The 14,001-nt window shown below is 38.3% G+C and overlaps 1 protein-coding gene across 5 annotated transcripts in view; it reads right to left on the bottom strand.

Moving 5' to 3' along the window:
* The window catches only part of LOC311600411 (BEN domain-containing protein 5), a 1,156,253-nt gene extending 1,148,411 nt beyond the window's left edge, over positions 1-7,842 (bottom strand). For 2 of the 5 annotated variants that reach the window (XM_084787055.1, XM_084787054.1), the window contains exon 1: positions 7,652-7,842. In XM_084787055.1, coding sequence (XP_084643181.1) covers positions 7,652-7,685 — 34 coding nt within the window. In that variant the 5' untranslated portion in view covers positions 7,686-7,842. The remainder of the gene's footprint in view (positions 1-7,651) is intronic. The other 3 variants (XM_084787050.1, XM_084787051.1, XM_084787053.1) reach the window with 3 other exon arrangements.
* Positions 7,843-14,001: the final 6,159 nt, after the last annotated feature.

Below are 14,001 nucleotides of genomic sequence, written 5' to 3'. Positions count from 1 at the left end.
TGTGTGTGTGTGTGTGCATGTGTGTGTGTGTGCAGTCTAGTCTAGTCTAGTCTAGTCTAGTGTAGTATATATGAACACATGCATTCCACAGTACAAGTGTGGAAGTCAGAAGACAGTTTGTGGAATCCGTTATTTTCTTCTACATTTATCTGGGTTCTAGTGATCAAACTCAGTTCTTCTGGGTTACGTGACAAGTATTTTCCCATTAAGCCATTTCACCAGTCCTTGGATGAAAAATTTTTTGTTCTTTACATGAAAGAACTATTGTTATTGGTCTAATTGTAATCTAAGTTGTTAATGGTTTTACACATATGTAAGACTATACATATATCTGCACAACATACATTATATATATATATATATATATATATATATATATATATATATAGTTATTCCCTTTACATCCAAATAATAGCCTCCTTCCTATCTTCCCAGTCCCACCCTCCCTCCCTCTTCCCAAATACACCCTTTCCCTAGTTCTCAGAAAAGAGGAGCCACCCTACCCACCCATTTTTTAAAAGTACAAATGTATACGGTATATTTAGAAATTAGAAAGTAGACCTGTTACTTATATGATGAAGGGCATAAATTGACTAACTTGAGTTACCAGAAAAAAATATGCATAGATATAAACACATGCATATAAATAACTGAACAAAATTCTTAAGAATGATATAAAACAAATATTACAAAATTTAAAGTTATGCAAGTAATGTGAAATTATTGAAGAAAAATGAAAAGGAGAATTTAAGGAGAAAATAGTGATTGTTCCTTTCGGTAGCCCTGTAAGCTTTCTCTAATAAATAATCTTCCCATGAAGTGACAATAGGCAGTACTGAGCACTGTATCATACTTTGTCTCTTTCTAAAGATGGGGCCAGCTACTCAACTGCAGCTGTAAACAAAAAGCAACCAAGGTTCGGCTTCACCAAACATCCTGGGTTTTCACAAGAATAAGAAATTCTTGTTTTAGCCTAAAACCTATTTGTAGCAACTAATATTATTATAACCTAATAAAGCCCTTGTTTATATGCTTACTTGACACAACAAAATATATCTGACAGGTGGTCCAACAGAAGTTGCTATTAGTTTGCAACTTTTGGTATAAGATAAGCATAACACAGTAACACAGTGTAGTAGAGAGGAGACAGATACATCTCAGCTCTTTACTGATAATGGAACTATGTTGCTATGGACATTGAGATGAAGGGTAAGACACATGAATCACTAACACTGCCAATGTTCTTGGTTCATAAACTGAAGGTCAGCTCTACTTTAAAGATGCCTTAACAGCATTCTGCTAAATTAGCTTGAAAGGGTGATCATAAATTTCAATTTGAATAGTGTTATGGTGTCCTTTCTATTACTATGATAAAAGATTCTGACCAAAAGCAACTTAGGGGAGGGAGTAAAGGATTTATTTCGCTTATGCTTTTAGGTACAATCTACCATCTAGGGATGTCAAGCAGAAACTATGAAAGAAAACTGCTTTCTGGCTTACAGACTCATACTTAGCCAGCTTTTTTATACAGCTCTGGACCACATGCCAAGGGAATGGTGTTGCCCACCTTCGGCTGGACCCCATATTATAAACAATCAGTGCAATCCTCAACAACAATGCCCACAGGACAATCATTAAGTAGAAGTTTCTGGGCTGGTTGTTCTTGTTGTTGCTGTTGTTGTTGTTGTTGTTGTTGTTGTCGTCATCGTTGTTTTAACAATCTAATCTGGGCAATCCTTCAAATGAGACTGGCATCTCAGTGACTCTAAGCTATATCAAGTTTTACAGTTAAGGTTAACTAGGACAAATAGTTACAACTAAGTGAAATTAACTGCCTCTATATTTTGCTTATATATCTAATTGGAAAACATATAATACCCTAAAGTCAGTTCAGAAAGTGCCAGTTTACTTATATTTACTTTCCAAAAAGTCTATCCTAGTTCTAACCACAGACACCATCTACAGTGGGATTTAACGATGATGAACTAGAAAAAAGGGTGGACAAGGAGAAGACTAATATAGTCCTTTTAACCTCATGCTACTTTTTTTTTTTAACTAAAATGATATACACTAAAGAAAGGAAAAAGCCTCATATTGTTTATATTCCTACTTTCCTCTTCATGGTTCTTTATTGATGACTCAATGTGCAATTGTAAAAACATATCTTGGGCTTTGTGAATGGAGCTAGATATATTTGGCTAATGATCATTTTAGCTTATAAGTTTTCTCTTCTTTCCAGAACTCAGAGTGAGCTACAGCATCTCTCTTGCTCCCAAAGATAGTAAGAGAGTGATGCAGGATTCACAGATCTATGAGGTCATTTTCATATAAATGCTATATAATATGTATATACGTATTTCTTTATAATTGCTATACAAATTCTAAATTAGTATTTTAAAAGCCTTGTGATCTAGAAATAAAAGCTTCTGAATAACTTTCTGAGTATGAAAGTTAACGTGATAGAAAATGAAAGACTGGCAAGACCAGTCAGACATTCGTGCACCAACATTATTTTGTGCCTAAGATAAATTTGCTTATAAATTTGCAAAATTGAGAAAGTTGTACATGAAAAAATAGAATATCATAAATACGGTTCTAAAAATATATGACTAAGATTTTGGGGGTCTTTTCTCAGTTCACAAGCCGATTTCCACCCTTGGGAGTATTGTTCTTTCTTTCTTAATAAGCGGTCTATTTCTATTTATAATTTAAAAGTCATGGCTTTCTCTCCATCTCCTCCTGACAACTGCCAGGATTTTCACCTAACCTATGCTATGTTTTCTCTTAGACACTAATAACACTGTACTTGAACTTCAAAAAAAGACTATATGAACAAATTTTATTTATTTAAATTTTAATTATTTATATTTTTCAAAATAAATAGCACTTTCAAGTAAAAGAAAAAGATGATTTGGAATTAATGAGTTTAGTGATTTCTCAAACGATTCCAAGTATTGTTTTACCTTTCATGAAAAGAAATGTTCTTAAATTTATAAAGCTAGTACTTTTAGTAATATAATTATTTTATTAGCTATAAAATATAAAAAACAGTTTTTGTGTAAAAATCAAAATTTAATCAGCATAATTTTAGTGACTTGATAAATGTTTGCTGATATATCAGATATTTGTATAATATAGGTTATGTAGGTTTATAATATTTGTTATAAGCAGAAAGGCTTCTCTCAATTGAAAGAAATGTACCTTGTGTGTCCTTCTTTTTTCATATTTTTATTGTATTTCTTTTTTAACATATACATTTATATCATTACACATAGGTAAAATAAACTACATACAGCAGGAAGAACCACAAGACAATCAGGAATTATATAAATGTTACATTCATTGTGATTTGGCTACTTGTATTTGGAAAAATTGAAGTAAGCCTCTTTCCTATCTAGTTGGGTCTAAATTTCTGAATGGATATTAATATCTATCATACCTCATCTCTACTAACTTAAAACATCTATCTTGATCTAAAAACATCTTAACCCCTAACCTACTAAGCTTAATTGAAAGATCAAACTATCTGGACTGATGTGCCAACCAAGTTCCATGTGAGATGTGGACCTAGACCTCCTGCTCAGATGTAGTAGAAAGGCAGCACAGTCTCCATGTGCGTCCCACAATATGTGGAGTAGGGACTACTTCTGACATGGACTCGGGCCTCTTAATGTTGTTCACTTCTACCCTGGTGGGGGTGGCCTTGCCAGGCCACAGAGGAAAAGGTGACACATAGTACAGGGGACACTGGATAAGCTGAGGTTAAATGTGAGGGGAGGAGGACTCTCCTTGATTAAAATAGTTTTTAAGGAACTTTGTGTTTTTTATATTTATTAGTTTGTTGAGAATTTTGTAAAATGTAGTGGGTTTTGTTTCATATTTTAGACAGAAAACAGACTTTTCTTTTTCAACTTCTGTCCAGGCATTCCTTATCATTCCAACCTGCACAATCCACAAAGCTTCTAAAAGTCCTGTTATTTATCAATAAAAAAACTGTGCTAGCCCTGCTGGGCAGCATTCTCACTGGGCTCAATAGAGTATTTACATTGGCATGAAATAATCCCATTAGACAAAATGAATGATTCTTATTAGTGTGAAGCATCTCCTTCCTGTAGGAGGAATCTCAAAGGAAGTACTTTAAAGGATTTAAAATTTAGTTTGGACCACGTCCCCTGGAAGGGGAGACCTGGTGGCACTCAGAGGAAGGATGGCAGGCTACCAAGAAGAGACTTGATACCCTATGAGCATATACAGGGGGAAGAAGTCCCCCTCAGTCACAGTCATAGGGGAGGGGAGTAAGGGGAAAATGAGAGGGAGGGAGGAATGGGAGGATACAAGGGATGGGATAACAATTAAGATGTAATATGAATAAATTAATAGAATATATTTAAAAAAGAAAAGCTGCATGATCTCATGGGATGGAACTTATATTCTTTTATCTTTTACTTAGCTGGGCTGAATCTTGAAATACAAGCAATGTAATCTTGAATCTTTATTTCAGCCTTTAAAATCTGGCTTTATCGGTCACTAATAAAAGAATAATATATCTAAAAAACTTTAGTTTGTTTCTCCATTGCTCCATTTTCATTATAAAACTTACATTATATTTTAGGTATGTCTATTTTGTTTTCTTTTTAATTTTTCTCTTAGAGAGAGACAGAGACAGAGAGACAGAGACAGAGAGACAGAGAGAGAGAGACAGACAGACAGACACACACACACACAGACACACAGACACACAGACACACAGACACACAGAGAGTGACATGTACTATAGGATTTTTAGGTAGACAGTTACGACTTTTTCAGATGTTGCCATTGTTATCCTCCTTATTTGTTTCCCTCTCTCATCCCTATCAGAACCCACTGTCTTTCCCTATTTTCCCCATCAGATCATTTGTAGCCAGCTATTCCTCTCTCTAGTGCTCCCTGACATCCACTACCTTGGCAGTGATTTCCTTTTTACTTTCCAGGGTTTTAGAGTTATCCTAGGATATTTTGTATGGCGTGTTGCATAACGCTTTTTGGTCATAGTCTCTTCTACTCCCCCAACTTTTCCAAGATCCATCTCTCCTTACCCAGCCACATAACTTTGTGTCCTTCCTCCCCCCATCAAAAACAATTTGTGTTACTTCCATTGGGAAAAAAAATAAACAAACCAACTTCTATTATTTTGCTATGTGGATACAGTATTAAACCAATTCTTAATGACATGCTCACATTATATAGAAAATTCCTTGTAGACACTCCTTTCCCAGATTATTCTAGAATCTGGATTATATCAAATTGACAATTAAAGTTAACTACCACACCTAGAAGTCTGAATTAAGAAAGAAAGAAAGATTGAGGAGGCATAATAACATAGAACATAGGTAACCTGGATTTTCCATCGTCAGTTTTCTCACATCCAAGTCACCAGTGACCTCACTGTTGCTAACTCTAATTTCCCATTCCTCATTTCATAGCCCTTGGCAGAGTTTAATCTATACAGGCGTCTACTCATCTTGAAATACTCTTTTAGTTGTACTCTCTCTGGTTACACCCCATCCGTCTCGCTGGAAAGTACTAAAATATCTCAGTTCCCCCTGGCCTTTTCTCCTTCTACACACTTCAATCCACATTCGTGCATCACTATCTCACTTCCAAAATGCTGACCTCATGCAGGTTCATATTTAATTTCAACTGCTTTGTCAATGTCTCCACTTAAATGGGTGTCTTAAAGATACCTCAAACTTAGCCAAGGACTCTTCTAATGTTCCCTATCTTTGTGGTGGTACAACCAACCATCATTTGCACAAGATAGAAAATGACTCATCTCTGATGTCTCATATTTCACTAAGTTCTACTTTATCTGCTTGGTCTCATTTCTATACCCCCACTATTATCTTCTAACACTTCTCCCATGTATACTCTTGTATTAATACTTTCCACTCCAGCTGGAATTATTTTTTTTCAATTATTCTAATGATTCCCTATTTCTGCTTAAAAGCCATCGTGATTTCCCATTAACCTTGGGGATGTTGAACAAAATTGAATCTTCAAAGTACTATAAGACCTGGCTTCAGCTTTCCACCTCTCCTTCCATTACCCCATGAGCACCACCCACATTTATCTTCTTTATATTCTTACAAAGTATATTAATATCTACTTTGCAGTCTTTGCATGTGGGTTCTCTCTACCTATACTTCTCTTTGGTCTCTTCATTTATCCAATCTCTCTTATATTTCAGCTAAGCTATCACTTTCAGTCAATCCAGGCATTCATTCATCAAAAACATAATACACAACAGATTTAGTTCTAGACCCTGTGAGAGTAATAGGCAAAGAAAAGCCCTTTATAGTTTATATATTAGTGGAAGGAGAGGGATAATTAATGACACAAATAAATAACTTTATTTATATAATAGATTCGAACAGGTTAAAAGACAAAAGTGCCCAAAAGAATCAAGAGCAAGGAGTTTGCAGTGCCTAATTTGTTATATGACATATAGTTAGTATTTAATAAACATTTAAAGTGTGTAAGGAATGTTCATGGTATATTATAAAGAACCAACAACTGCAAAAATGAATCGAGGAAAAAATAGAGATTCCAATAAAATAAAGAAATCTGGAGAGGCCTTAAAAGATAATAGTCTCTTGAACCATTCTTGATCATCTCAAGTAAAGTCACCGTTCCTGTATTGCACTCCCTTATAATGTGTGTGTGTGTGTGTGTGTGTGTGTGTGTGTGTGTGTTCACTGATTTCCTATGCAAACACTGATATTATCCCTTACATTAAAGTTTCAGCCGTTCTTCTGCCTGTTTTTCTGACAAATCTTTTATATACAAAGGACTCTTGCTTTCTTCGATTAGCCTGTAAGGCACTTTGGTTACTAATTCTCTAAGTTCAACCAAACCCACAGGGATACCCTTAGAAACAGGATCCTGGATTTCCATTCCATCAGAGTCCCTGCTACTTAAAGGCAATCTTACACTAACAGAAATGTGGACTGTAACCTTTTATGATTTTGAATGACCTTCAAGTTCCCAAATACACTCAGCTTCCAGCCTCCTTTGGTAGACTCCAAATGGACTGGAGTTATGGGTGACCCTTCAAGTCTCTTGTCTTTTTAGGGACTCATAGGAAGATTTGCCTGTTTTCTGTGTGACTACTTAGGACTTTAGAGTTCTCCAAAAGACAACTATTGCATATAAACTCCACTTCTTTGGAGCCCATAGGGAGGTAGTATATCTTCCACACTCTTCCCAGTTCCAAATCACAGCCCAGGAGGGATGCCTTCCAAGCTACCACGAGTCTGTGAACATCCTCCTTTTCCAGGATCTGGACTCGACCCCATAACAGGTGCCCCTCCGTATTAAAAGCCCTATATCTTCTCTCCAAGCCCTTTCTAGGCCCATGCTCACTCAATTGTGTGCACCACCCCACCCCACCCCCACCCCACCCCAGTTCCCCAATAGCAGAACTTTGAAATTCTCTGCTGGACACTCAGAGAGAAACACGTCTCCCTTGAACCCTGACCCTGAAGTAACAGTCCCACCGCGGTAACCTACAAGGGCGCCTCCTCAGGGTTAGGGGCCAGGTTGAGTGCCCAATCCCCTCAGGCCAAAGACAGGCGCCTCAGCCTTCCCCTGCTCTATGGCCCTCACAGACCTGCTTCAGGCGCCGTCTGGCTCCGCTCCGCCATTTTTGTTGACCGTCAGTCTATGAGCCCACGCTAAAAGCACCGGGCAGTGAGGAGAGAGCGGTGGGATCCGCGGGCTGACAGGAGCTCCCCTAGAAAGACGCTGCGCGACGGTTGCTAGGGAAACCGGCGGCCCCAGAGCGGCAAGCAGGAAGCAGGAGGCGGGGCAGAAGAGAGCGTGCAGCCGAGGCTCCGCCCCCCGCACGAGCGCACCGCCTTCCAGCGCCCAGTCAGCGGGTTGAGACTCCATTAAGTTTCTCCCCCTCAGCCCCCCTCACAACCCCCACCACTCCCCACTCCCAGGCACCCTGCTCCAGTATCCTGGGAACTGAGCATGCTCAGCCGCCTCTATCTTGTCAAGGCTAAGTCTGCAGAGATGACACTTTATTGCCCCTGGTGACAATCAAAACGCTTGGGTGGGTTGGCATTTCTACAGTTGGTGACCAACTCTAGAAACTTAAGTTTCTAAGTTTCCCAACTCTTCTTCCCTTAATGTACTTGCCTTCATGGAGATGCTGAGTGACCTGTATTCAATTTAAATTCATTGAGGGCTGATTGTGTGCCTAACACAATCTAATAGGCACAGAGAAGTCCTAAGGCCCCTGGCCCCCCTGCAACTGGGACATTTATCTCTTAATTTCCATCTGAATGGCTGTAGGTTGCTTTCTTATTGCTTAGACTCTCATATTTCCTAGTTAGGTTGTTCTGGGCCTAGAGAGTTTGAGAAAATGCCTTGATGAAGAAAAGAGACCACGAAGCTATTTAAGTACAATGATGGCGGTGTGCACGCCATGGTCATTCGCCTGCACTAAAATATAGGATAGGATGAGGCACTACATGAGTCTTTTACTGAAAGATTTGTTAAGCATCGGGATTGGTTGGCTTAAAAAACTATTCGTAGATATGGATAGCAACTCCCCACCAGATATGTCTTTGACACTGAAGCAGTTTTAAAATGCACATGTCCACACAACCAGCAAAGTGAATACATGCATACTTTCACAATCCTGATGACAAGTAAACGCCATGAGATGTGGTGAGAATTTCCTCGTGAGAGCAATCATCCGGGGCTCAACAAGACAAAGGGACTAAAGAACGAGAAGGACCTGGCTTCCACTAACATCCTGACCCTACAACTTTATAGTCTTGGAAATAGCTATTAAACTCATTGAGTGTCAGTTTTCTTTTCAACAAACTAAGACAAAGGCACTACCTCCCACAGAGAGTTGCTCTGCGTCACAAGTGGGTGATGGATGGAACTATATTTTCTTAATACAAACCCAGTAAAAAATTAAAACCTTACATGTTTAGAATATTAAATCAAACATCCCCCGATGCCTGCTGGGAGGCAGACGCTGTACAGATGCTAGTAGTAAAGAGGGAAATATAACACAGGGCCGAGCTGTACTGTTCAAACTTTAAGCAAAATTTAGGACCCAGCTATCTGGTTGTATTAGCCACATTTCAAACTCTCCTTAGCTCATTTCCTTTGCCTGGTGCCTACCATATTGGAAAACATATGTGCAGAGCATTTCGATCACCACTGAGGCTGTGCTGGTCAGCGTTGATAGAAAATCGTCAGGCGGACAGGGGTAGATGAAATGCCTAGAAAATTAGCTAACTGCTAGATTCGGTTTTCCTGAGTGTCAGACACTCCTTAGGAAGTATTTCAGGATGAAATGTATGCTACACTTCATTCTTATTGATGTTCTCAGTTCATACGTTTATTGTATGAAACAGCATATCATGGAAAGTAGGTTAGAAATGCACCCCCACAGAGGGTCCCAGGAATGAATTTCCCAGTGATACCATTCAGAGTGTCCCCTGTTAGTCCATCTTTCTAGGGACCTCCTGTGGTTTCTACATCCACAGACAGCACCCTCCCACTGCAAAGTTAGGGGTCTTTCTTCAAATGAACAATAGATGTAGAATTCACACACTTATTAAAATGACACCTCTTGTGTGCTTAGCCACAGAGTTATATGCAGTACAGATTGAGAAATATTCAAATTATATTCACATTTTTATACAAGCAAATTCACGTTGTTAGCAAAACAACATTATGAAATTACTATTAACATCATTTTATATAGGATAAAGGTGAAGTGGAGAATTTAAGTGCCTTATACAAATTCAGAAAGTAGTAAGGAGCAAGTTTAGTACCAGGATCATGCTAATAAATGGTACGTCGTGTCATTTTTACACCAAAAATACCATGTTTTTGAAGTTTACAAACTAGTTGGGAAGAAAAGGTTAACATATAGAAATCTAGTTTACAGTTCCAGCCTGTTAAAAGCTGATACACACAATGCTCAGAAACATGTAAAAAAAAAAAAGCAATCATCATCATCACTACCTTTATGCCCTCCTCTTTAGAGGAAAAGCCCTTTGAGCAAAGTAAAAAGAGGTATTTGTTGCTGAGACCAGAGAAACGTAAGGACAACATTTTATAGGAAGAAAACTTTGTTTTGGTACACAGCCTCAGAGGTTTCAGCTCATAGTTGCTGGTTCCACTGCCGTGCGCCTGAAGAGTGGCTTGTCATGATGGTAGGAGCCATGCGGTGCAGCAAGCCAGCTCACTACACGCTGCATAGCAAGCACAGAGAGAGAGAAAAGAGCTAGTGAAGAAACATAACACTCTGACTTACTGGTGTACATTCACTGAGTGTCGTAATGGACTTCATAAAGATAATTTCTGTCCTTCTGCAAGTCTTCCTATTCCAGTCTCCTATGTGTTTGCTTGTGTGTGCCTGTGTTTACATATATGAAATGCATGTACAGAATGCATACATATATTGAATGTATATTTCACATATATGGTTTTACCTTCCTATAAAAGCATAGAGTCTACAAATGAAAGCAAAATAACTACATATTTGTCTGGATCAATCTGTCTTATTCCACTTAATAAGATGATCTCCAGTTACATCCATTTCCTGCAAATGTCATGATTTCATTCTTAGTTATGACCAAACTAAATTCTATTGTGTAGATACACAGTTTTTGATCCATTCATTATCTGTTGACAATTACAAGTTGTTTTTACAATTAGGTTTTTATGAATAGTGATAAACATGAATATTCAAGTACGTCTGTGGACCTGTTTTATATCCACAGTGTATATAGATGATTCGTCTGTAATTCTATTTATGGATTTTCAAAGATCCTCAATACTTAATGTCCACAGTAGCTGAACTAACAAGTATTCGCACCAGTAGTACATGTGGGCTGCCTTCCTCCTCAGCATCGCCCCCAGCATTTATTTGTTAACTTGTGGCTGCCATGATGACCAAGGTGATAAACAACTGGTTTATTTTTCATCCACTCTTCTGGAGGCTAAGCATGTTGACATTTTTAAATATGCTTATTGGACATGTCTACTTTATCTTAGGGAAATGTCTTATCGTTTCACTGGGTCATTTATCAACTAGATTAACTCAGTTTCCACTTTATATATTTTCAAGTTCTGTATATATTCTGAATATTAAAGCTCTGCCAGATATGCATCTAACAAAGACTTTCTTCCATTCTGTACACTGTCTCCTCACTCAGTGTATTCCATTGCTGTGCAAAACACATTTCTTAGTTTTGGGTTTTGTTTACTGAGCTATGAGGGTGTTTTTTTTTTCAGAAATAGATTATCCAAGACTATATCTGTGCTTTCTTCGGTTTTAGGTAATATATTGAAGTTTCTGGTCCGCTTTGAGTTGATTTCTGTGCAAGGTAAGAGATACAGATTTAGTTTCTTTCCTCTACATTTGGATATCCAGCTTTCCCAGCACCATATGCTGAAAGCGCTATCTTTTCTCCATCGTATGTGGTTGCAGATAGAACACCCCCAGTGACCTACTTTCTCCAACTAGGCTCCACTTCCTAAATTTTCTACTATCTCCCAAAATATATGACCATCTGGGTACTAGGTTTTCAGCACATTAGCCTATGGAGAATCCCATATTCAAACAATAACAAGTATGATCAGCCAGGTAAGAGTAAAATGGAAATAAGAGAAAGAAAAACACTTTTAACTCCAATTTGTCATTTATATCTGCTTTGGTTTGGCCATCTAGAAATGGCTTAAATTCACCTCTCGATTTAGATTTTTTTTTAACTGCCTTATTCTAAAGCTGTAACAAACTATTTGTGGAATTCATTTAATGGCTTAGAGTTTTTCTTTTCTTGTACATTATTTTTACTTCGATTTCCCAATAGTGTCAGTAATGTCCTTTGTAGTTACCCTGACCCACAAGTGGATTTCATACAATACCCATATTCTTCATTGACTATTCATGTTTAGTATCCTTTTAATCTGGTTTGGCTTCATAATCTTTTGTCATTTATGACATTGACTATTTAAATTTTATTTTGATTATAATTTATTCAGATTTCTGGGAGTGGTGGCGCACGCCTTTAATCCCAGCACTCAGGAGGCAGAGGCAGGTGGATCACTGTGAGTTTGAGGCCAGCCTCGTCTACAAAGCGAGTCCAGGACAGCCAAGGCTAACACAGAAAAACTCTGTCTCAGAAAAAAAAAAACAGAAAGAAAGAAAAGAAAAGAAAAATAATTTATTCAGATTATATCCAGATTATTATCTCCTTATTTGTATCTTCCTGTTCCCACCCTCCCTCCCTCTTCCACCCTATACCCCTCCCTAGACCTCTAAAAAAAAAGGGGGACCTCTTCCCCCACCATATGACCACAGCCTATCAGGTCTCATCCAGATAACCTGCTTCCCCTTCTTCTATGTGCCCACCCAGGGGAAGTGATCAAATCTGGGACACCAGAGTTCACGTCAGAGGCAGTCTCTGCTCTCCCGACAGCTGCAGAGAATGAGCTGTCTATTGGCTAGATCTGAACAGGGAGTCTAGGTCTACTGCATGGATTGTCCTTGGTTGATACAACGATTTGTGAAGGCTCCACTGGGTCCAGATCTGCCTGCCTTGATGGTCTCTTCCTGGGGCTTCTGAAGTCTCTGCATTCATTCCATCCCCTCATTCTTCCATACCACTCTCTCCTGGAGTCCAACAGCAAGTCCCAGCATCTGTCCCAATCTCCCGCTGGGTGGAGTCTCTGAGAGGACATCTATGTTGGATTAATATCCACTCATAAGTGAGGATATAGCATGTGTGTCTTTTGGGGTCTGGTTGCCTCACTCAGGATGATCATTTCTAGTTCCATCCATTTGCCTGCAAATTTTCAAGATTTCTTTATTTTTAATAGCTGGGTAGTATTCCATTATATAAATGTGCCACAGTTTCTTTATCCATTCTTCAGTTGAGGGGCATCTAGGTTGTTTCCAGATTCAGGCTATTACAAATAAGGATGCTATGAACATAGTTGAGCAAATGTCCTTGTATGGTGGAGGATCTTTTGAGTATATACCCAGGAGTAGTATAGGTGAGTCTTGAGGTAGCCCTATTCCCAATTTTCTGCGAAAACACCAGATTTATTTTCAAAGTGGTTATAAAAGTTTGCACTCTCACCAACAATGGAGGAGTGTTCCCCTTTCTCCACATCCTTGCCAGTATGTGCTGTCACTTGAGTATTTTATCTTAGCCACTTTAATGGGTATAAGATGGAATCTCAGCATCCTTTTGATTTGCATTTCCGTGATGATTAAGGACATTGAGCATTTCTTTAAGTGTTTCTCAGTCAGTTGATATTCCTGTTGAGAATTCTCTGTTTAACTACAGATTGAATCTAATGCCTTGTCTATGCCAGATTAGCTCTACCACTGATGTACATATCTAGACTCTGGATTTTCTAAAAATCTGTTTCCTTATGTACATCATCTGGCAGTCTTTGAACTCTTTCTAGCCAGCCTGTCCATGTGCTCCTGATCTTCCCAGTCTCTGCCTTGTAAGTGCTAGGATTATAGGCATGAACTACCACACATGACTTGAGAATGTAGCTTACGTGGGATTGTGAGATATCTGCACCTCATCTTGTCCTCAGTTCCAGACCAGCTAATGTTTTTTCCTATTGTGTGTCCTCATCATTGCTATCAGCTACCTCCATCATAGACCTAATTAAACATTGTTCCCAAAGAGGAAGACCTAAAAGCAACAATTCTACCTGAACATGGGCTAAAGTCTCCAAAAATGTGAGTCAAAAATAAAACATTTCTCTATATCTTTTGATCATGTCTATTTATTAGAGTATCAGAAGGCTGACTAAATATATACATGAAGATATGTTATGGATCAGCAAACTCACTATCTTTCAGGTATCAATTCACCTTATATGTAGAAACTTATACAATAAAGAGCTACTAGTCATATATCGTGATTTATATTTAAACTAATTAATATTAAGTCCAAT

The sequence above is a fragment of the Acomys minous genome (genome assembly GCF_964271855.1).
Source record: "Acomys minous genome assembly, chromosome: 6".
Lineage (NCBI taxonomy): Eukaryota > Metazoa > Chordata > Mammalia > Rodentia > Muridae > Acomys > Acomys minous.
The sequence above is the reverse complement of the archived record's forward strand: the minus strand, read 5'-3'. Positions and strand labels throughout refer to the sequence as shown.